Source organism: Protopterus annectens, chromosome 5.part0 (assembly GCF_019279795.1).
Source record: "Protopterus annectens isolate FY-2018-M chromosome 5.part0, PAN1.0, whole genome shotgun sequence".
Lineage (NCBI taxonomy): Eukaryota > Metazoa > Chordata > Ceratodontiformes > Protopteridae > Protopterus > Protopterus annectens.
The window spans coordinates 1,647,295,352-1,647,317,826 of NC_056735.1; the positions used below are offsets into that span (position 1 = coordinate 1,647,295,352).

Sequence of the window (22,475 nt, forward strand, 5' to 3'; positions counted from 1 at the left end):
AGCTTCGATCCACCTGTCTTTTCGCATCCTCTACTCAGGTAGTTCCTCAGAGGGATCAAGAATGTAAAACCTCCTAGAAACCACCATTACCAGCATGGGACGTGAACTTTGTGCTAGAAAAATTGACACTCCCTCCATTTGAACCAGCAGCAACAGCAGATCTTCAACACCTATCATGGAAAACTGCTTTCCTACTGGCAATTACTTCAGCAAGGAGGGTTTCGGAACTACAGGCCTTAATGGCAGTACAACCCTTCCTAATCTTCCATCAAGATAGGGTGTCCATGAGAACTAATCCTACATTTATGCCTAAGGTGGTATCCAGAGTGTCTTTAAACCAGGCAATCCACCTACCTACCTTCTTTCCAAATCCACAGAACAGCGGGGAAAGACTGCTGCATACCTTGGATGTACATAGACAGTTACGCTACTACCTGGACAGAACCAAAGGTGACAGAAAAACTGACCAGCTTTTAGTAGCCTATGCAACAGGAAGAGAAGGAAAAGCAATTTCCAAACAGACAATCTCCAAATGGATAGGAAATTGCATAAGATTCTGTTACTCCTACCACGGAAAACCAATTCCACAGAACATAAGACCTCATTCTACAAGGGCTACAGCCACTACCACAGCTTTCTTACGAGGAGTGGCAACCAAGGACATTATTGAGGCGGCTACTTGGACCTCCGTGCATACATTTGCCAAGCATTATAATTTACCTCTATACTCTAGATCCCGAGCAGGGTTTGCCACTGCTGTACTGCAAGGGATCCTAACTACACCATAATTCTTCTTCCTCCTCCCCTAGTTTGGCTATGGAATTCTACCCATTTGTTATGACTGCAGATGCATCCTTGAAGGACATAGTACAGTTTTGTGCCTACCATAAATGTAGATGTCCGAACAGGATAGCATCTGCAGTCAGGATTACCCACCCTCCTTCCCCTCTGTGGTACTCCTAGGGTATTTATCCTCCTAATAGCTAGCTGGGGGGGGAGTCTCTTATGGTGTATTTGTTTGTATATATGTACGTACATTGTTATTTTTTGTGTTTGCCTTCTACTTTTTTGGAAACATGGGCATTTATCCAAAATTTAGCTTACCAAGAGGGCAACTGGCATCTGGGGCAAGAAACACTGAGGAAAATGGCGTCGGCTGATATACCCGAAGACCAGCAGAGATGACGTCGGGTGAAGTGCGACATCAGCGGCGGACCCAGACTTTGGAATCCGGCCGACCGAAGGGCTGCCTGACGACAGGACAACCCATTTGTTATGACTGCAGATGCTATCCTGTTCGGACATCTACATTTATGGTAGGTACAAAACTGTACTTTGTGTACACTTACCATAAATGTAGATGTTCGAGTGTATTCACTGTTGCAGTCCAGGTTACCCACCCGCCATCCCCCTTATTTCTGCTGGAACTTATCTTTACTTCCCTGATCTATACAACCTATGTGGTGTATTTGCTTGTAGAGGAAGGTAAAGATTATTTTGGTGCATGCATGTGTTTTTTATTTATATATATATATATATATATATATATATATATATATATATATATATATATATATACATATATATATATATATATATATATATATATATATATATATATATATATATATATATATATATATATATATATATATATATATATATATATATATATATATATATATATATATATATATATACATATATATATACATATATATATATATATATACATATATATATATATATATACATATATATATATATATATATATATATATATATATATACATATATATATATATATATATATATATATATATATATATATATATATATATATATATATATATATATATATATATATATATATATATATATATATATATATATATATATATATATATATATATACATATATATATATATATATATATATATATATATATATATATATATATATATATATATATATATATATATATATATATATATACACACACACACATACATATATATCGAGCCTACCCTTTTGTCATCTGGGGCAAGAAAAACTGAAGAAAATGGTGTCGGCTGCATCTTTTATACCCGTCAGGGCCTGACGTCAGGGAAGGGGTGACAGCAACTGACGCAGGACCCAAGACTTTGGAATTCAGGCCGACTGAGGGCAACCTGCCAGCAGGATTACCCAAATGTAATGAGTGCAACAGTGAATACACTTGAACATCTACATTTATGGTAAATATACACAACTGTACTTTACTTTTACTCCAGATGTAACGGGACGCACACCTCTCAAAAAGTTCAACTTTTGTTTTGTCAGTCCACAGAATATTTTCCCAAAAGTCCTGGATCATCAAGATGTTTTTTGGCAAAAGTGAGACGAGCCTTTATGTTCTTTTTGGTCAGCAGTGGTTTTTGCCTTGAAACTCTGCCATGCATGCCATTTTTGCCCAGTCTCTTTCTTATGGTTGAGTCATGAACACTGCCCTTAACTGAGGCAAGTGAGGCCTGCAGTTCTTTAGATGTTGTTCTGGGTTCTTTTGTGACCTCTTGGATGAGTCGTCGCTCTGCTCTTGGGGTAGATGTTCATCGTGTTTCACTGTTGCAGTCATTACAATTGGGTTATCCTGCTGGTAGGCTACCCGCAGTCGGCCTGAATTCCAAAGTCTAGGTCCGGCGTCGGTTGCTGTCGCCTCCTCCCTGACGTCAGTGCGCCAGGAGTATAAAAGATGCAGCCAACACCATTTTCTTCAGTCTTTCTTGCCACGCGGTGGCCGAAGCAAAAACAGTTCACAAGTGCCGGTCGGCCGACTCCTGAGATTTTCATGTTCGAATTTCAGATCCAAAGTCTTCATTAAAAGCTAAGTACCCCGTTGGGGAAACTTTTTTCTTTCTCCAGACTGATGTCAGAAAAAGTTAATAATTGTATTTCTTGTGGGAAGCAAATACCTCATAAGGACTTCCATTCTTACTGTATTCCTTGCCTAGGCCCTGATCACGACATTGCTAATTGTCGGTTTTGTGCTAGATTTAACCAACACACTATTAAGCGTCGGTATGATTTTGCTTTTCACTATTTTGGCAGAAGATTTAATTACGCAATGTCGTCGGATAGCCATCCAACTACAGCAATTCAAAAGAAACGCAAAGAAAAAGAAAAGGACAGGCATCCGAGGTCCAAAACTGACGACAAGGCTTATTCTAAGCCAGTCACCAATTCGCCGGTTCTCAGTGAGGCGCTTTTGCAGCCCCTGACGCCCGCAACTTTAGAGCCACAGGCCGTTTCCGACTCCTACGTGGAGCCGACTAGGCCGCTGGAAACTCAAGGTATTGGAACCTCGGAAGCTATTCCCTCAGATGGTTCCGGAGCCGCTGAGCAGGCATCGGCTTCTGAGGGTGTTTTCAGGCCTACGCAGTTATATGTTAAAACGACTTCAGCTTCAAAGGTAAAGACTAAAGCACCTCTAAAGACAAAGAAACAAGTACAACAGCCCCATGGACAGGCCTCCATGCCTAAAAAACAGATGCTCAAAATGGCCATAGACCTAATTACTTTGATCAGCGGTTCCCATCCCCCTCCTGATAAGAGGCCTAGGCAAGAGACCGAATATGAATCTTCAGATCAGGTTTCCATTTCTTCTGGTTCCTCTTCTGATCAGGAATACTCTTTTCCTCCCTATGAGGATTCTGATGCTGAAGAATCTATCCCTTCAGCATCTCTTCCTGAGGATTATTCTTTTGGGGAAACTCTGCATACCATGAGGGAGCATTTCCACTGGGAGAGCCAAGATTATTCAGAATCTAAGAAAAGGCTCAGAGACTTCCTTTTACTACCTCAGCACAGGCCCCTTGCTATCCCACCTGTGTTAGACATTGTAGATGATGTATTTTCAGAGTCCAGTCTGACTCCTGACTCTTTACCTCCAGCTCCTGTTAAGCCAGACAGATACTACAGGATTCCTGATTCACATAAATTTATTTTTAGAAACCCAGCTGCTGACCCAGAAACTATCTCTCAGGGTCCCAAAGGGGTCAAGGCTTTCACTGCAAAAAACCCTACCCCCTCTGACAGGGATTCTAGGGCACTGGACAGATGGGGAAAAAAGATTTACACTTCTGCTACCTTGGCTGTAAGGGCTTTAAATTGTCAGTTTCATATGCTTAAATATCAGCAATATATTATGTCACTGCTTAAACAGAAAATATTGATAAATTCTGAATGTGCAGAAAACAAAGAAATGCAGGATTTATTGCATGCAGCTGAACAAGTGGTAAAGCATACTTTGCAATGTGGTTTTGATTCTCTGGAGGCCTCCTGCAGGGCCGCTGTTACGGGTTCTGTCATTAGGAGGCATGCTTGGTTAAAGGAACAGAATCTGCCTGATCATGTTAAAGCAAAATTATTAGATGCTCCATTACAGCATGATACCTTGTTTGGTGTTAAAGCAGAAGAGGTGTTGAAGAAAATGGAGGACAAAGCTAAATCTATGCAAACAGTCAAGGATTTCTTACAGGTTCAGCCTCCAAGATTTAGCAGGTACTGGCCTACAAAGAATTGTTCCTTTCCAGTGTCAGACAGACCATAAAGAGGCAGATACAGATGCCCTAGAGGCAGATCCCAGCCCCAAGGCTCATACAGGTCTAAACAATGGGTAACTTCTACCTCCAAAAGCGGAGAAGACAATTCACAGCTATACAGGAAATAGTCCCAATGACTTCCCCCTGCCTGCGTCAAGCACTTATCTTTTGGCAGCACCTTTAGGGGGAAAACTAGCACTTTTTTCTCAAAATTGGCACGTAATATAACCCAGGACAAATGGGTCTTGGATACCGTGTCACAAGGCTACAGGTTTCACTTTCACACCCTGCCAATGGGCTGAGGCACAAAAGCAAGTGTCATCCCTCATGGACATGAGGGCCATTCAGCAAGTACCACAGCAAGAGCAGGGGCAAGGATTTTACTCAAGACTGTTCTTGGTGCCCAGAAAGGACAAAGCCTGGAGACCAGTACTGGACCTATCTATTCTGAACACATATCTGGATATTCCAAGATTCAAAATGTTGACTCTGCAGCAGCTTCTGCCCATGCTGGGCGAGAAGGCTTGGCTTGGGACTTTAGACCTAAAAGAGGCATACCTGCATGTCCCAGTCAGACAATCATGCAGAAGATACCTCAGATTCATAGCTGGCTCAATGCACTACCAGTTCTCTGCACTGCCCTTTGGCTTATCTACTGCGCCCAGGGTCTTCACAAAATGCCTGGCTCCAGTAATTGCATTTTGCAGACAAAGAGGAATACAAATATATCCTTACTTGGACGACTGCCTTATTCAAGCAGAGAACAAGGACATTCTACTACAGCATCTGGTGTTTGTAGAAAGATTACTAACATGCCTAGGGTACACAGTAAACGAAAAGTAATCAAAACTAGTACCCTCTCGAGATAATATTCCTGGGTGCAAGCTTAAATACAACTGCCCAGATGGCTTATCTCACGCCAGACAAACAAAGGCAACTGACTACTTATTTCAAAATGTTGGCAACAAAGACCCAGTTATCTGCAAGAAAAATTCTGCAGGCTTTGGGCTTCATGGCATCCTGCATTCTGCTAATTCCATATGCAAGACTGCATATGAGGAAACATCAGTGGTATCTAGAAAGTGTTTGGCCTCAACATTGCCACAGCCTGGAAACAATAATTACCCTCATTCCCTGCCTGCAACAGGAGTTTCGATGGTGGGTAAAGGCCAGTCACCACAACAAGGGGCAGCCATTCGCTTTACCCACAAACAGGCAGATATTAACAACAGATGCATCAGATTATGCCTGGGGGGGGCCCACATGGCAGGAAGATGTATTCAGGGCACATGGTCCGCAAGCCAAATGCATCTACATATCAACCAAAAAGAGATGCTAGCTGTTCAGAATGCCCTGACAGCCTTCAAGGATCTACTTCATCCAGGACAACTACGAGACGGACAATACTACAGTCATGTGGTACATAAACAAGCAGGGAGGCACTCATTCCTACCCCCTATCTGCAGGCACAATTCCTGCCAGGAAAGATAAATACTCTGGCAGACGAACTAAGCAGAAACCTCATAGATCCCCATGAGTGGAAATTGGATCCGCAAGTCTTCAGCATGATAACAAGGAATTGGGGATGCCCGGACATAGATCTATTTGCCTCCCCTCACAACGGCCAACTACAGAGATTCTGCACAAGGACTTATCACAAGCAAGCATGGAAAGTGGATGCTCCATCTTTCAGCTGGAAAAACTTAACAGTATATGCCTTTCCTCACCAAGGTACTCCTAAAAGTCAGACAAGAGACGCCAAAAATGATACTAATTGCCCCAGACAGGCCCTGCCAGCACTGGTACCCAATCCTAAGGAGCTTGTCTCAATACCCAGCCTGGACATTGCTTCAAATTCTGCACTTACTGTCCCAACACAACAATCAGATCCTGCACAGCCAGCTCAAAACCTTAAATCTGGCAGCATGGCAGATAATGTAGTCATTCAAAACAAACCTCTCTCTAAAGCGGTGATGGATTTTATTTTGGAGGCCAGGAGCCCTAGTACCAGAAAATCTTATGCTGAAAAATGGAAGAGATTATGTGCTTGAAACCAGGCACAAGGGATTGACACGACTGTTCCAAATATTCCTCAGATTTTGCAATATTTAACTGAGTTGCTGGACAAAGGTCTATCCTTTTCAATTAAGATTTATGCCTCTGCCATTTCAGCTCATTACAATACAGAGCCACCTATTTTTTCTCATCCTTTATTAAGGCAGTACCTCAGAGGAGCCAAAAACTTAAGGCCCCCCAAGGAAATCACCAATACCTACATGGGACCTCAATTATGTCTTGGAAAAACTCACCCTGCCTCCGTTTGAGCCAGCCGCTACAGCTGATATAAAATTTTTATCATGGAAAACAGCTCTGCTCCTAGCAATAACCTCTGCAAGACGAGTCTCAGAGCTACAGGCACTCATGGCTGTGGAACCTTTTATCATTTTCCATCCAGATAGGGTTTCTCTGAGGACAAACCCGACATTTATGCCTAAGGTAGTGTCCATTGTAGCCCTTAACCAAACTATTCATTTGCCTACCTTTTACCCAAACCCACAGAATAAGGGTGAGAGACTGCTGCATTCTTTGGACATACACAGACAGCTGCGCCTCTACTTGGACAGAACCAAAGCTTTCAGAAAGACTGAGCAATTACTAGTGGCATATGCTGCAGGATCACAAGGAGAGGCTATCTCAAAGCAGACTATTTCAAAGTGGGTAGGCCACTGCATTCGTTTCTGCTATTCACAATATGGCAATTCAGTGCCCAAGGGCATTAGGCCACATTCAACCAGAGCAGCAGGCACTTCAGCAGCCTTCCTCAGAGGAGTACCAATCAAAGATATTTTAGAGGCTGCAACCTGGATTTCAGTGCACACTTTTACAAAGCACTGTCGCTTACCACTCTACTCTAAATCCAGGGCAGGCTTTGCTACTGCAGTTCTGCAGGGCCTCATAGTCGCTGCTAATCCTATTTAGCTCCAGCCTCCCAACCTTAGCTTTGGGATTCAACCCAATTGTAATGACTGCAACAGTGAAACACTATGAACATAGTACAGTTGTGTACTTACCATAAATGTATATGTTCGAGTGTATTCACTGTTGCAGTCCAGGTTACCCTCCCACCATTCCTCTTACCTTTGCCGGAACTTATCTGTACTTCTCTATCCTATACAACCTATATGGTGTATTTGCTTGTAGATGAAGGAAAAATTTACCTTGGTGCATGCATGCTTTATTGACATATTTTTAGCCTACCCTTTTGGGGACACCTGACATCTGGGGCAAGAAAAAATGAAGAAAATGGCATCGGCTGCATCTTTTATACCCCTGGCACACTGACGTAAGGGAGGAGGTGACAGCAACTGATGTCGGACCTAGACTTTCTAATTCAGGCCGACTGCTGGTAGCCTGCCAGCAGGATAACCCAATTGTAATGACTGCAACAGTGAATACACTCGACCATCTACATTTATGGTAAGTACACAACTGTACTTTTTGGTAGGCCGGCCACTCCTGGAATGGTTCTCCACTGTTCCATGTTTTCTCCATTTGTGGATAATGGCTCTCACTGTTGTTCGGTGGAATCTCAAAGCTGATAGATGTCAATTACTTTGTTTCTCATCTGTTCCGGAATTTCTTTAGATCACGGCATGATGTCTTCCTTTTTGGGAATCGTTTGGCCTACTTCACTTTTTCTGACAGGTTCTATTTAAGTGACCTCTTGATTCAGTATGTCTGGCAGTAATCAGGTCTGGGTGTGGCTAGTGAAATTGAACTCTGCTTTCCCAAAAATGTGATTAACCACAGTTACTTCATGATTTAACAAGGGGGCAGTTACTTTTTCACATAGGGCCATGTAGGTATGGATAGTTTTTGTTCTTAATAAAATCATCACTTAAAAGCTGCATTTTATGTTTACTTGGGTTATCTTTGTCTAATATTTAAATTTGTTTGATGATCTGAAACATTTAAGTGTGACAAACATGCAAAAAAATAAGAAATCAGGAAGGGGGAAAATACTTTTTCATTGCAATGTATGTTATTATTTCAATGTATGTAACCATTTCATGTATAGCTGCAACTCGGTGTATGTTCACTATGTACTGATGTTTTGTGTGCCATATCTTGTTATATGGATACTGATGTTGTGTGCGTTATCTTGTTATATGTATGCCTACTTACTTGTCAACTGGAGCTTTATCTCCCCCTGCCTTTGCTGAAAATGGATATGTATCCAGTCTGACTTTCCCAGTTAACAAACCTAAAATAAATAATTTAGGTTTTAATTTTGAATATTATTTGTATAACCTTCAGTCTCAAAATTGTAAATTGTTGATGTTCTTCGTGTTTCACTGTTGCAGTCATCACATTTTAGTTATCCCTGCTAGGGTAGCCCTCGGCTGGCCTGAATACCAGAGGCTTAGTATTTCTGCGTCGGCTGCTGTTGCTTCAGGACTGACGTCAAGCCGTCAGTATTATAAAGTAAGGCAGCCAACACTATTACATCAGTCTTTGTAGCCAAGGAGCCCAAAGCAGAAGCAGTTTGCATGAGTGCCAGTAGTCCGCTGCTTGAGTTTCGTCTTCTGAATTGAAGCTGAAGTCTTGTAAAGCTAAGTGCCCCATTAGGGATCCCTTTTCCTTGCTCTAACCGATGTCAGAAAAAAGGTAACAATTGTCTCAGCTGTGGAAAGCAAATACCACACCGAGACTTTCATTCTTACTGCGTCACTTGCTTAAGCCCAGACCATGATGTCCCTCGCTGTTGCTTTTGTGCTCTGTTCAACGCCAGAACAATATGTCGTTGGGCCCTTATTTTAGCTAGATATTCTCGCTCACAGTCCTCGAATTCTGATGTGGCTTCGGTCAGCCATCTTACAGCAGATCTTCCGAAAAAACATAAGGATAATGACAGAGACAGACTGCACAGGTCCAAACATACCGACAACGCTTCCGTTAAGCTAGTTGTCATTTCTCTGGTCCTCAGTGAGGCACTTTCGCAGCCCCTAATGCCTGCTTCTGTGGATTCGCAGGCCGCTACAGAGACCCTTTCGGAGTCCGGTATGCCGCAAAACTCTTCTTCGACTAAGGATCCTGCAGTTGTCTCTACCTTGGATGGGTCCGGAACTGCTGAGCAGGCACTGGCTTCCAAGGAAGTACTTCGCACTACTGATTCTCGACATAAACCGATGACTTCTTTCGCGTCTACCATTCTTTTGAAAACTGCCGAGTTTCTAAGGCCCGGGGTACAAACCACGCCCAAGAAACCAATGACCCAATCTCAGACACCTGCTTCCATGCCTCAGTCTCAAATGCTTAAAATGGCAGAAGACCATATAATGCTGATCAGGGGAAGCCAAGCTACCCCTTCCAAAAGAAAGAGATCTGCCCACAGTAGTTTTATCTGAACAGGAGTCTGATGACTCTGATGCATCTGAATATGAAGACATGCAACCCCTCTCTGCTTATGAGGATTCTGATGCAGAGGAATCCATTCCTTCAGCCTCTCCACCCGAGGACTTTTCCTTTGGGGAAACCCTTCGTACTTTAAGGGAACATTTCCAATGGGAATGTCAGGACTACCCTCAGTCTAAAAAGAGACTCAGAATTCTTAGATCTTCTACAGCACATACCCCTGGCCATTCCCCCTGTCCTGGATGTTGTGGATGATGTTTTCATGGAATCTAGTTTGACTCCTGACACCCTCCCTCCTGTTTCCAGAAAACCTGACAGGTATTAGAGTCCCTAACTCACGCAAATTTCTTTTTAAAAAATCCTACTGCGGACCCTGAGGTTATTTCTCAAGGGCCTAAAAGAATTAAACCAACTTCTGCTAAGAACCCCACCTCCTCAGATAGGGATTCCCGAGCACTAGACAGATGAGGTAAAAAAGTATACACCCATGCTACTCTTGCTATCAGGGCACTACATTTTCAGTTCCATTTGCTAAAATTTCAGCAACATACCATGGAATTCCTCAAACAAAAAATATCATCCTTTCCTGCTTGTGCAGAAAATAGAGTTACAAGAGTTAATGCATTCTGCAAGTCAAGTAACTAAGCACACCTTACACTGTGGTTTTGACGCCCTAGAAGCTTCTTGCAGTGCAGCAGTCACCGGTTCTGTCCTTAGAAGGCATGCTTGTCTTAAGGAACAACCCTTGCCAGACCATATCACCCTTGCACAAAGATGACTTATTTAGCACTAAGGTAGAGGAGGTCTTAAAAAAGATGGAATAAAAAGCTAAATCTGTGCTGACAGTTAAGGATTTCATACAGGTCCAGTCACCCAGGTTCAGTAGGCATTGCCCCTCCAAACACTGGTCCTTTCCTGCCCCTCTAGGTCAGTTCAGCTCAGACCCCGAGGAAGCAGACCCCCCCCCCAGACAGCAGCCACAGGGAATGCAGAGATCAAAGCAATGGAGTTCCTCCACTTCAAAACTAGGGAGTGCAAAGCCACCCACTCATGGTAAGAACTCACAATGAGACTCCTCCACCACCCCTTCCCTCTGCCCACCTGCACTTGCCCCTTGGAGGAAAACGCAAGTATCTGGGCCACCATTACCAGTGACCGCTAGGTCCTCACCATAGTGTCCCAGGGACACAAATTTTCTTTCCACACTCTACCAACTTTAAAAGGGTTCCCAGATCTTCCTCCAAACCAGTGGGCAGAGGCGAAAAAGCAAGTCCTTTCCCTGCTGTCCATGAGGGCATTAGAGCACGTTCCTGCAGAACAGATAGGCCAAGGTTTCTACTCCAGACTTTTTCTGGTACGCAGAAAAGTGGGCACCTGGCGCCCCATCCTCAATCTATCCATTCTAAACACTTTCCTGGTGATACCAAAATTCAAAATGCTCACCCTCCAGCAACTACTTCCTGTGCTCCCCAAGAATGCTTGGCTAGCCACCCTAGACCTAAAAGAGGCCTAGCTCTCCACATTCCTATCAGGGAATCATGCAGGAAATATCTACGTTTCAGGGCAGAATCTCTGCACTTTCAGTTCTCTCCGCTTCCCTTTGGCTTATCTACAGCTCCCAGAGTTTTCACAAAATGTCTGGCTCCTGCCATTGCCTTTTGCAGACAAAGAAATATACAAATTTACCCATACTTGGACAACTGCTTAATTCAGGCAGACAGTTAGGAAAAGCTGCTCAAGCACCTGGCCTTTGTAAAATCCCTACTGACCTCCCTAGGGTACACTATCAACGAAAATAAATCCAAAGTAGTACCCACCCAAAGGATTGTATTCCTGGGAGCAAGCCTGGACACAACATCCCAGATGGCATTCCTTACACCAGAAAAGCAAACTTACCTGATAGCCTACTTCTCTCAACTAGCCACCCAGACCCCAGTTATACGCAAAGAAAATCCTGCAAGCTCTGGGGTTCATGGCATCTTGCATTCTACTCATTCCATATGCCAGACTGCATATGAGGAAACTTCAGTGGTACCTAAAAAACCTTTGGTGTCAACAGTCTCAGGGCCTGGAAACTCTTATACCAATGATACTTTGCCTAAGGAAAGATTTTCTTTGGTGGGCAGCAGCATGCTCTCGCAACAAGGGACTACCTTTCTCACCATTCCCCTCCACCCAGACCCTCACCACAGATGCATCAGACTATGCCTGGGGTGCACACCTGGACAGCAGGTGCATACAGGGCCAATGGAGCCCACAGTAAATTCATCTGCACATCAGCCAAAAAGAGATGTTAGCTGTCCAGCATGCATTGACAGCTTTCAGAACCCTTTATCTCCACAGGGGCTCTCCTGATCAGACCAGGCAACACCACTGTGATGTATATCAACAGGCAGAGAAGGACTCGCTCCTACCCTCTATGCAAGCTGGCCATGACCCTTTGGCTCACAGCCTCAGCCATGCAACTACAACTGTTAGCACAATTCTGCCAGGCTCTCTAAATTCCCTGGCAGACAACGTAAGCAGAAATCTTCTGGACCCCACACGAGTGGCAGCTAGACCAAAGAACCTTCACCCTAATAACTCATAAATGGGGCACCCCAATGGTTGACCTCTTTGCTTCCCACTCCAACCATCAACTCAGCAAGTTCTGCACCAGGAAGCCTCACTGCAGGGCCTGGAAAGTGGATGCCCTGTCCTTCCCCTGGGTCAACCTCTCGGTCTATGCATTTCCCCCACTACCTTACATTACCAGGATACTGCTCAAAATAAGGGAGGAAAAACCAAGGACAATTCTGATTGCTCCAGACTGGCCTTGCCGGCACTAGTACCCACTGCGCAGCCTGTCCCCACTGTCACCATGGCATCTTCCTCAGACCCCAACCCTCCTGACCCAGAGAGATGGAGAATTCATGCATCCCCAGTTGCAGACCCTCAATTTGGCAGCCTGGCTTATTCCCTGACCAATGATCAATCTCCCAATCTCAGTAAACAGGTTCTAGGTGTTATACATCAGGCTAGGCGCCCTAGCACTAGAAAGTCTTATGCTGACAAATGGAAAAGGTTATGTACCTGGATTCAGGCTAAGGGAGTTGATATGGCACAGCCCTCCCTACTTCTCATCCTGGATTACCTAGCTGACCTGCTCTCCTTTTCCTCTATTAAAATTCATGCCTCTGCTATCTCTGCTCATTTCAACACTGAGCACCCACTTTTCTCACCCCCTCTGATCAAACCGTTCCTAAGAGGGGCTAGCAACTTGAGGCCACCCAGAAGAACACCTACCCCAGCTTGGGACCTAAACTTTGTGTTGGGAAAACTCATCCTGCCACCTACCCCCCCACCCCCCCTTGAACCAGCATCTTCAGCTGAGGTAAAGTTTCTCTCTTGGAAGACAGCCTTGCTTCTGGACATCACTTCAATCAGAAGAGTATCCGAACTACAAGCACTCATGGCTATAGATCCCTTCATTATCTTCCATGCTGACAGGATGTCCCTCAGGACTAACCCATCCTTCATGCCCAAAGTGGTGTCAAGTGTGACTCTCAACCAATCCATTCATTTTCCCACCTTTTTCCCTAATCCACAAAACAAGAGGGAACGGATCCTGCACTCTCTAGATATGCACAGACAGCTCAGATTCTATCTAGACAGGACTAAATCATTCAGAAAGACTGATCAATTGCTAGTCAGCTTTGCTGCAGGGGCAGAAGGCATAGCCATATCCAAACAAGCCATTTCCAAATGGATATTACACTGCATCCATTTCTGTTACAAGCAACATGGGAAACCTCCCCCTAAGGTGATCAGGACTCATTCTACCAGAGCAGCCTCCACCTCTGCAGCTTTCTTCAAAGGAGTCCCCACCAGGGACATTCTGGAGGCTGCCACATGGGCATCTGTTCCACCTTCACCAAGCATTACCACCTGACTATCTTCTCCAAATCCAGGGCAGGCTTTGTCACTGCAGTCTTGCAGGGCATCCTAGCCAGCCCTTAGTCTCCTTGACTGCCTCCACCCTTTTCCTCAGCTTTTGGAATCAACCCAGATGTGATGACTGCAACAGTGAAACATGAAGAACATAGTACAGTTGTATACACTTACCAAAAATGTAGATATTCGATTGTATTCACTGTTGCAGTCCTGGTTTCTCTCCCTCCATCCCCCTTTTTCTTCTCTCTCTCTCCTTACAAGGAAATTTTGGTATTTACTTTCTAATGGTGTGGTTCTTCCACCATATCCTGGCTCCCACTTGGGGGAGCCTGACAGGGCAAGAAAAACTGATGTAATGGCGTCGACCACCTTACTTTATACGACTGACGACCTGACATCAGTCCTGAAGCGACAGCAGCTTACGCAGAAATACTAAGCCTCTGGTATTCGGGCCGTCCGAGGGCTACCATGGCAGGGATACCCCAAATGTGATGACTGCAACAGTGAAAACACTCATGTCTACATTTATGGTAATTGTACACAGCTGTACTTTACATACTTACAGTGCTATTGTATTGTTTAATAACGTTTCTTGCATAAAAAACTAATTGGTATGTGGTAATGTTGCTTTTTTATGGGCAGACAAAGTAACAGGAGGCAGCAATTCAAGATAGATGGTAACTTCACAAAGGGAGTGTTAAGCTGTGAAAAACAGTTGCAAACTGACATTACTGACTAGAAATTCAGTTGTTAATGGTACTGCTGCAAGAACAAAATGTGAAGGGGTGTTTATGACATCACCCTCTTTTATGTTATTTGGGTGGCAGTACAGTGCATGGTTGTTTCTTTCCATTCTGGAAGAACTACCCTAACTTGCATCTATTAATCTAGGTTAATTGTATCTAACCAGTAAGTTGCAGAAGCTTATGATGTATCTTTTCCTGACTGTTGCTGTCACATTTTACCACTTAAGATGGTTAACTGCCACCTGTGACTACTCTTGAAATATCCATTTGTCAGATGTTAATGTAGCTGGTTGACCTTAATAGGCAATCATGGCCCACATCCTTAGGCTTAACATCTGGACAGCAGTGTTGTGGGTTTTGATGTGTATGCAACTTATTAACATCTACAGTGTAAATTGCATGATTGGATGGGGAACAGGAAATTCATCCATGGTTTGACACCTATGTTTCTAATGGACACAAGCAGACTGTAAATGTTTCAAGTCCCAGGCTCCTGCTTGTAAATGTTTCACCTCCCAAGCCCCTGCTTACACTTATCAAGGATACCAGCACTTACCAGAGATTTGGGACACATGGCTAGGCTTAAAAAGGCCCTTGTTGTCATTAGCCTAGTAAACACCTATGAACCTATTTGGAAGTTGTAGTTATGCTGTTAAATTTGTTCAACAACTTTTATTTTGTGTGAGTGTTTGTGTGGTGAATTAAGGTAGGGTTAAAGTTTGACAAGTCGTCCTAAAAGAATCAGAATTCTGTGGGGAAGGAAAGTTGAGTACCAGGTCCCCTTTATCTCATTCTGTCAGGTTTTGGTCAGAAATGTGAAAACATTTGTTTATAGTCTAGCAACATAATTTCAGAATTGAGGATTCATTCATGAAAACAGTGCTCATCAGCAAGAAATCTGCTTGTCCATGGCTTTCCTTGAAGATTTTGTAAACAGGTGGAGTTATTACTTGGATTTCTGAAGGTAGTGATGGCATATTAGCACATCAGAATGGTGTTCTTTCATATGAAGTCACTTTGTTTTTTTTTTTTGTTTTGTTTTGTTTTTTTATGTAAAATATTGTGCATTAGGAGGTATAGATCCTGGTGTCAAATGTAGTGTTTTTCTGTTGTTTTAAATGGTTGCTTACGTAATATCTACATGAACATATTAAAACCAATATGTTAGCGGGTTAAACTCTGTTGCCAAGTTTTTTGTTTTTTCAATTTTTCTTTTGATGGAGCTGAAATAAAATTCTTTAGAATTTATATATTTGTAATACAGAATATGTATAACTCTAAGTTATGTTCTCCTAAACTACAGGTTCGGCAACAGTATCCCCATGCAGTTGGCTGGACAGGAAGTGACGCCTCTTCACAGGTCACAGTTGAAACCCATCCAGTACAAGAAACCTCCTTTCATGTAGCACCTCAACAACAGAACATACTGCATCATCAGTCTGGCAACAGTGCTCACCACCACCACCATCACCACCACCACCACCATCATCATCATGGACAAACCCTGGGCAGCAGGATTAGGCCAAGAATCTACAACTCTCCAACAAACAGCTCCTCTACTCAGGATTCCATGGAAGTGGGCCACAGTCACCATTCTATGACATCCTTGTCTTCCTCAACTACATCTTCCTCCACATCATCATCATCTACTGGTAATCAAGGAAATTTGGCCTACCAAAATCGTCCTGTGGCTACTCATAACTTAGAATTTGGACAGAATGGCACAGTGGACATGAGTGTGTATTCTAATCCACGTCAAGAGACTGGCATAGTTGGACATCCTTCTTACCAGTTTCCAACAAGTACTGGGCCAGCTCATTACATAACTGAAGGACATTTATCAATGAGGCAAGGGATTGATAGGGAGGAGTCTCCCATGGCAGGTGTTTGTGTCCAGCAGAGTTCTGTGGCAAGTTCGTGACTAACATGAAACTGGATTTGTTTCTTGTGTGCTTTTTTTAGAGGTGATGTTCCCCCAAAAAAGTGCATTGAGATCAAAGCTGCTTGACCAGGAGAAGACAACAAAGCTGAAGCGCTACAGGAGTGCAGAGCTGATTTTTTTACTCACAAATTGTGAAAACAAAATGCTAGGGGGACAGTTAAGAGAAAATGTTTATAAAAAGAGCTATGTCCAAACCCACCTCATACTTCACATGCTGGTTCTTTTGCCAGCATTATATTTCCTGCTGCCACTTTATCACAAGGTGACCCTCAGTGCATAAGGTTTTATATTGTTTAACAATGCTGAAGTTCTCATATTAGCTCAGTGGCCATCGGTAAAAAGAAATGTACAAAAAAAAAACCTGCACAAAACTTGCTAGCAGTAGACCCCTAATAACTCCTCCTTGCATTTAGCAGTTAAGGCAGTCTTTGCAAAGTCCTCCAGAAGAGATGGGTACAGAAATGCAAAGTAGAGGAACCTGCAGTGATTACAGCATTGCACATCCAGCAGAGGTAATAAGGAGACAGGTGAAAAGAAGTATTTAAGGCACATGAAGCATGCAAAGTGGCGGTAATAAACCCACCCCCCCAGTTGTCTGAGGATCAAAGCAGCGATTGTGTTCATAATTTGATAGTCTCATCAGATGCTTGGGCAACATGTGCTGGGACATGATTACTGAGATGTAGATGCACTGAGAAGCAGTCAACAGGTTGGTCTTAGCCAGTCCTGGGGAGGTCTGAGTGGTAGTCTTTACGGTAACCGTTGGCCTTACAAATACTGGACTCTAGACTGAAGAGCCTGGATATACCATTTCAGATGCAATCATCTATTAGGATATCCTAATGGAGATAGTTCTTAATGCTTAACACAAAGAGACTGGGTAACTCAAGAGGCCTTTCTTTAAATTGACTTAAGTGACCACTTCCCAGCACCACCATGCTTGACACTAGGGTATCAAAAGGTCACACTGCGCAAGGCACAAAATTGACTTCCTCATTGGTTGAAGGTCACAGTAGTTTGCATTTGACGGAGCTAGCTACAACTGTGTCCCTGCCCGCTTTTTACTTGCTTTGTTTTTGCTTTTTTTTTTTATTTTTTTTTTTTTTTTTTTAATTCTTCAGCACGTGGTTTCTCCACCAGTAACTTCTGCACAACAATGTCTTCTGTTCCTCCAGAACTTTTTTTAATGCAGAATTTTATGTGACTGCTTTTTTGCCTCACAATTATGCTGTGAATTTTACAAGAATTTATTTTCCTTTTTGATAATTTATTGTACCAAAGCTGTTTTATAGCACATAGATGTCTGTAACCAATAATGTAGCAGTTCTGCACTTTGACATAAGGTGTATCTATAGACCTTTCTAATGTCATTAAATTATGGCTGTACCTGTTTGAAGAAAACTGGAACTATTGCAGAACTCGCATCAGGTAAATTTGCAGTACCCTGTTTATGGAGCTCTACAGTATCCCTTCATATCCAAGATATGAATACCTTAAGTAAGTCAAGGTGTGTTCCCGAATTCAGAAAGCAGATTTGGCTGGATTCTGGTGTATTAACAGATTGTTAGAAGGAGCCCCCTTGTACAGGAGAGTGTTCAAGAACGTGGTATCTGACCATAGAGCACATACTATACTGATGATCAAAAGGCTAGCGAGCTGTTTTTCTAACTGGTGCCTGATTTACTAGGTTATGCTGCCTTAATTTAAGAGTCAACTTGGCAGTTGGATGGACTTTTAACCTCAACCCCCCCCCCCAAAGAAAATTTGCCATTTGTCTACTGTAACAACTGCAGTGTTACACTTAGAATGAGTAATGTGGCTATTCTGAAACCGTGTTCAGTAATTTAAGCCATGTTAACTGGCTGTTTTATGTCAGCCGAACTGTGGCTCAGCTGTTGCTTTTACACCCTTCTGTGATTGTGATAACTGCATCTTGTATTGATTTTTTTTAGTTGCATTTGCCACATATGTTAGGGGTAGGGGTTGTTAAAAGTTGGCATTTGTTTCCAGAATATCTGGATTAAGTATTGCCTTCTGTTTGTGGCAGGCCAAGTTGTTACTTGCAATGCAGGGTCTCTTACACATCATACAGCTGAGTTGTTACTTGAAATACAGGGTCTTTAAATATGTTCACTCTGCATCAGAAAGTGATCTAACTTATGTGATTAAACAGTTTCCCATCTAAAGGGTATATCTCTGTGAATGTTAAATATGAGAACTTATGTTCATAAAATATATTTTTGAAGAAAAAAAGTTTTAAACAAAAGGGGTGGGTCTTGCTATATAAAGTTGTTACTATATAAAGTTGGTGCGTTTCCCCATTGAAGCATAGTCAGCCACTGTATTACCTGCAAGAATATGGCCCAGATAATTTTTTATCAGTGATTGCTTGCAGTTTTGCCAAGAATCACTGGTAAAATCTACCAATAAAAAAAAAAAAAAGACAGATCCCCTGAAGTATAACTCATTTTCAGTCCAGTTTTGCGTGCTTTACTACACAGTTTGGTTACAAGACTTCTGACTGTGCATTGTAAACATAAACAGCATGGAAAAAAAGGTTACGTACCTGTGTTCATATGTAAGATCTAGTCCAGACTTGCTGTGTATATGTAATATGTTAAATGACAAAAACAAGCTCTTTGTATTATAGTCATGCAGTCTTATGATAAATAATTGAATAATTTGTTTTCAGTCTCTTTACTGTGTTTTTAAACTTTAACAAAAAACGTATAAGAAAAGTGAAAATTCCTTGCACTTAATGTGGAATATAGCCTTCAAGTAACTACCTTCTCATTTTTCATAACAAAAGTATTATGTCACATCATAAATGTAAAATTTAATTTATGTATGTTCATTATGTTTGATCATTCATGAGGAGGGAGAGTTACATGTATGCATATAGTAGTGTCATAGTTCTGTGTTCCTCTTTAGATAGCTGCCTTTAGCATCCACTAAGTCTTAAATATTTTCTTAACTGATGACTCCTCAGAGATGACTCTTCTGCACATTTCTTAAAATATTTTCTTGTGTATAAGTCATGATTTTATTGATAGTTTTATTTGGTACGGGTGTTAGATTTTTAGCTGTGCCTTTCTGGAATAGTGTACTTAATTTGAAGTTGTATACTTCTGACACATACCGTTGGTAGCTATAGCCTCCTTTACTATGCCACAGACATGTCTCCAGTGCCATCTTTACAGAACTGCCATTTTATTGAAAGGGCACCACAAACAGGAAGGGTATTCACTTTTTTTTTTTGACTGCCTTCAAACAGTATGTAGTACACGACACTGGAGTTAACCTTGTAGCAGATTTTGTTACTGTTTACTGTCTGCTGCTTTATTTTCTTTTTCCCCAGTTACTTCTGTGGACATAACACTTTCCATCAAGACTAACATATCTAGTAAGTATGGCCATGACTGAGAAGATCTAGGAGCTTTACTGTCCATTCAGCCTGATCATTGTTTTTACTACTGAGAAAAGGCAGTGCTGTACAGACTTGCATACATAGCCTAGTAGAAAGAAATTATTTGGCATCCTAGGAATAAGTTGAGGAAGAAGTCTAATTTTTGTTTATAATAATCACTGTTGTGTCGGGTACTATTTGCTGCAGGCGGACATCTTTCTAGTCTGACTTCCAGAGCTCTATGGAGATCCCAGAGCAGATCTGTATTCTTGCCATAGCCTATGTTGCTGGACTGAAATATACTTAAAAAGAGGAGCAGCCTGTACCATTTCCGGTACTTTTTTGTCTTAAAATGCAATTGGTCTTCAGTTTCTGTCCATTAGTTCCTTACAGGTGGCTTCCAGATGACATAACGTATACATTTTGGAAGCCTGTTTTGCTAGAGTTGTTAATTTTAACTGTATTTGTTATAGTGCTTACATTTAGTTTTTTATAAGAATTGCCAGTTTCCAATATTTGTGACCTCTCCAGAGAAATGTATTCGTAAGTGTGCTTGCAAAACACAGATTCATGTTACAATTTCCATTTAGTCTTTCTAATGGGGGCGGGTGAAAGTGTTCACTTTGAGTACTGTTGTGCTACCTTTAATAACAAAATCCTTTTTCAGCTGGCATGGAATTTATGGGCTGTACTAAAACATAAAAGTTTGTCTATAGCACAAGAAGAACCCACCATGTCTGGTGGAGAACCCTTTAAGAATACCCAGGAAAAATTCCTCCTAAGGAGTGCATGCTCCAAGAAATGAACAAAGCCATGAAACTAGAACCAATGGGCACTGAACATAAGGCCATAAAGATCCTAGCAGTCCCACCAATCCCTGAATGTGCCAAATCCTGAGAGGTGTTACCTTGTCCACAACAGAACCCACAGATGTTCTTCGTGTTTCACTGTTGCAGTCATCATATCTGGGTCATCTGCCTGCAGGTAGCCCACAGCTGGCCTGAATATCAAAGTCTTGGATTCCTGCTTCGAATGCTGTCTCTTCTTCCATGACATCAGGTAGACAGGGGTATAAAACATGCAGCCCGACGCCATTACATCAGTCTTTCTTGCTGCACGGTGACCGAGCCAGAAGCAGTTCTCAAGTGCCGGTTGGCCGACTCCTGAAATTTTCATTTTCGAGATTCAGAACTGAAGTCTTCAAAAAAACTAAATACCCCGTTGGGGATCCTTTCCTTGCTCTTAACCAATGTCAGTAAAAAAGTTAACAATTGTATTACCTGTGGAAAGCAAATAACTCATAAAGATTTTCATTCATACTGCATTCCTTGTTTAGGCCCAGACCACGGCATCCCTCGCTGTCGGTTTTGTACCTTATTCAACCCCCGAACTATTCATCGTCTGTATTTTTGCAGCAAATTATTCTGGTACTCGGTATAACTGTACAGAAATGGCTTCGGTAAGCTATCCGACTACCAATATTCTGAAAAAACACAAGGATAAAGACAGAGACAGACCGCATAGGTCCAAAACTGCTGACGACGCTTCCGTTAAGCTAGTCGCCAGTTCGTCGGTACTCAGTGATGCACTTTCGCAGCCCCTGATACTCGCTACTTCAGATTCGCAGGCCTCTACTGAGACCCATTCGGAGTCCGGTATGCCGCGAGATGCTTCTTCAACTGTGGAACCTGCGGATGTCTCTACCTTGAATGGGTCCGGAGTCGCTGTGCAGGCACCGGCTTCTGAGGGTGTATTCAGGTCTACAGATTTGCATTTTAGACTGACACCATCTTCTTCATTCAGGCCTAAAACTCGACCCACGCCGAGAAAACCGATATCCAAAACGCATGGTCAGGCCCATATGCCTAAAAAACAAATGCTTAGAATGGCTGAAGACCTTATTACTTTAATTAGGGGAAGCCAGCCCTCCCCCTCTAAGAGACCTAGAACTGATTTTCTTTCTGATCAGGATTCTGGTATTTCTGTTTCTTCTGATTACCAGGATTTGCCCTTATCTACCTATGAGAATTCTGATGCAGAGGATTCCATTCCCTCTGCTTCCCCTCCAGAAGATTTTTCTTTTGGTGAAACTTTGCACACCCTTAGGGAGCATTTCCTCTGGGAAAGCCAGGATTACTCTGACTCCAAAAAGAGGCTTAGGGAATTCTTACTCCTTCCTCAACACAGGCCTTTCGCTATCCCTCCTGTTCTGGACATTGTAGATGATGCCTTCTTGGAATCTAGCCTGTCCCCAGACACTTTACCTCCAGCTCCCAGAAAACCTGACAGGTATTACAGAGTACCTGACTGTCACAAGTTCCTCTTCAAGAATCCTACTGCAGATCCAGAGACCATTTCCCAAGGACCAAAGGGCATTAAGGCTACTGCTGCCAAAAAATCCTACCCCTGCTGATAGAGATTCTAGAGCACTGGACAGATGGGGTAACACGGT

The 22,475-nt window shown here is 42.5% G+C and overlaps 1 protein-coding gene across 5 annotated transcripts in view; it reads left to right on the top strand.

Annotated features, from left to right (window-relative positions):
- Positions 1-19,300, top strand: part of DYRK1A (dual specificity tyrosine phosphorylation regulated kinase 1A) — a 2,602,610-nt gene extending 2,583,310 nt beyond the window's left edge. For all 5 annotated transcript variants that reach the window (XM_044071432.1, XM_044071433.1, XM_044071434.1 and 2 more), the window contains one exon: positions 15,979-19,300. In XM_044071432.1, the coding sequence (XP_043927367.1) occupies positions 15,979-16,596 (618 nt within the window). In that variant the 3' untranslated portion in view covers positions 16,597-19,300. The remainder of the gene's footprint in view (positions 1-15,978) is intronic.
- Positions 19,301-22,475: the final 3,175 nt, after the last annotated feature.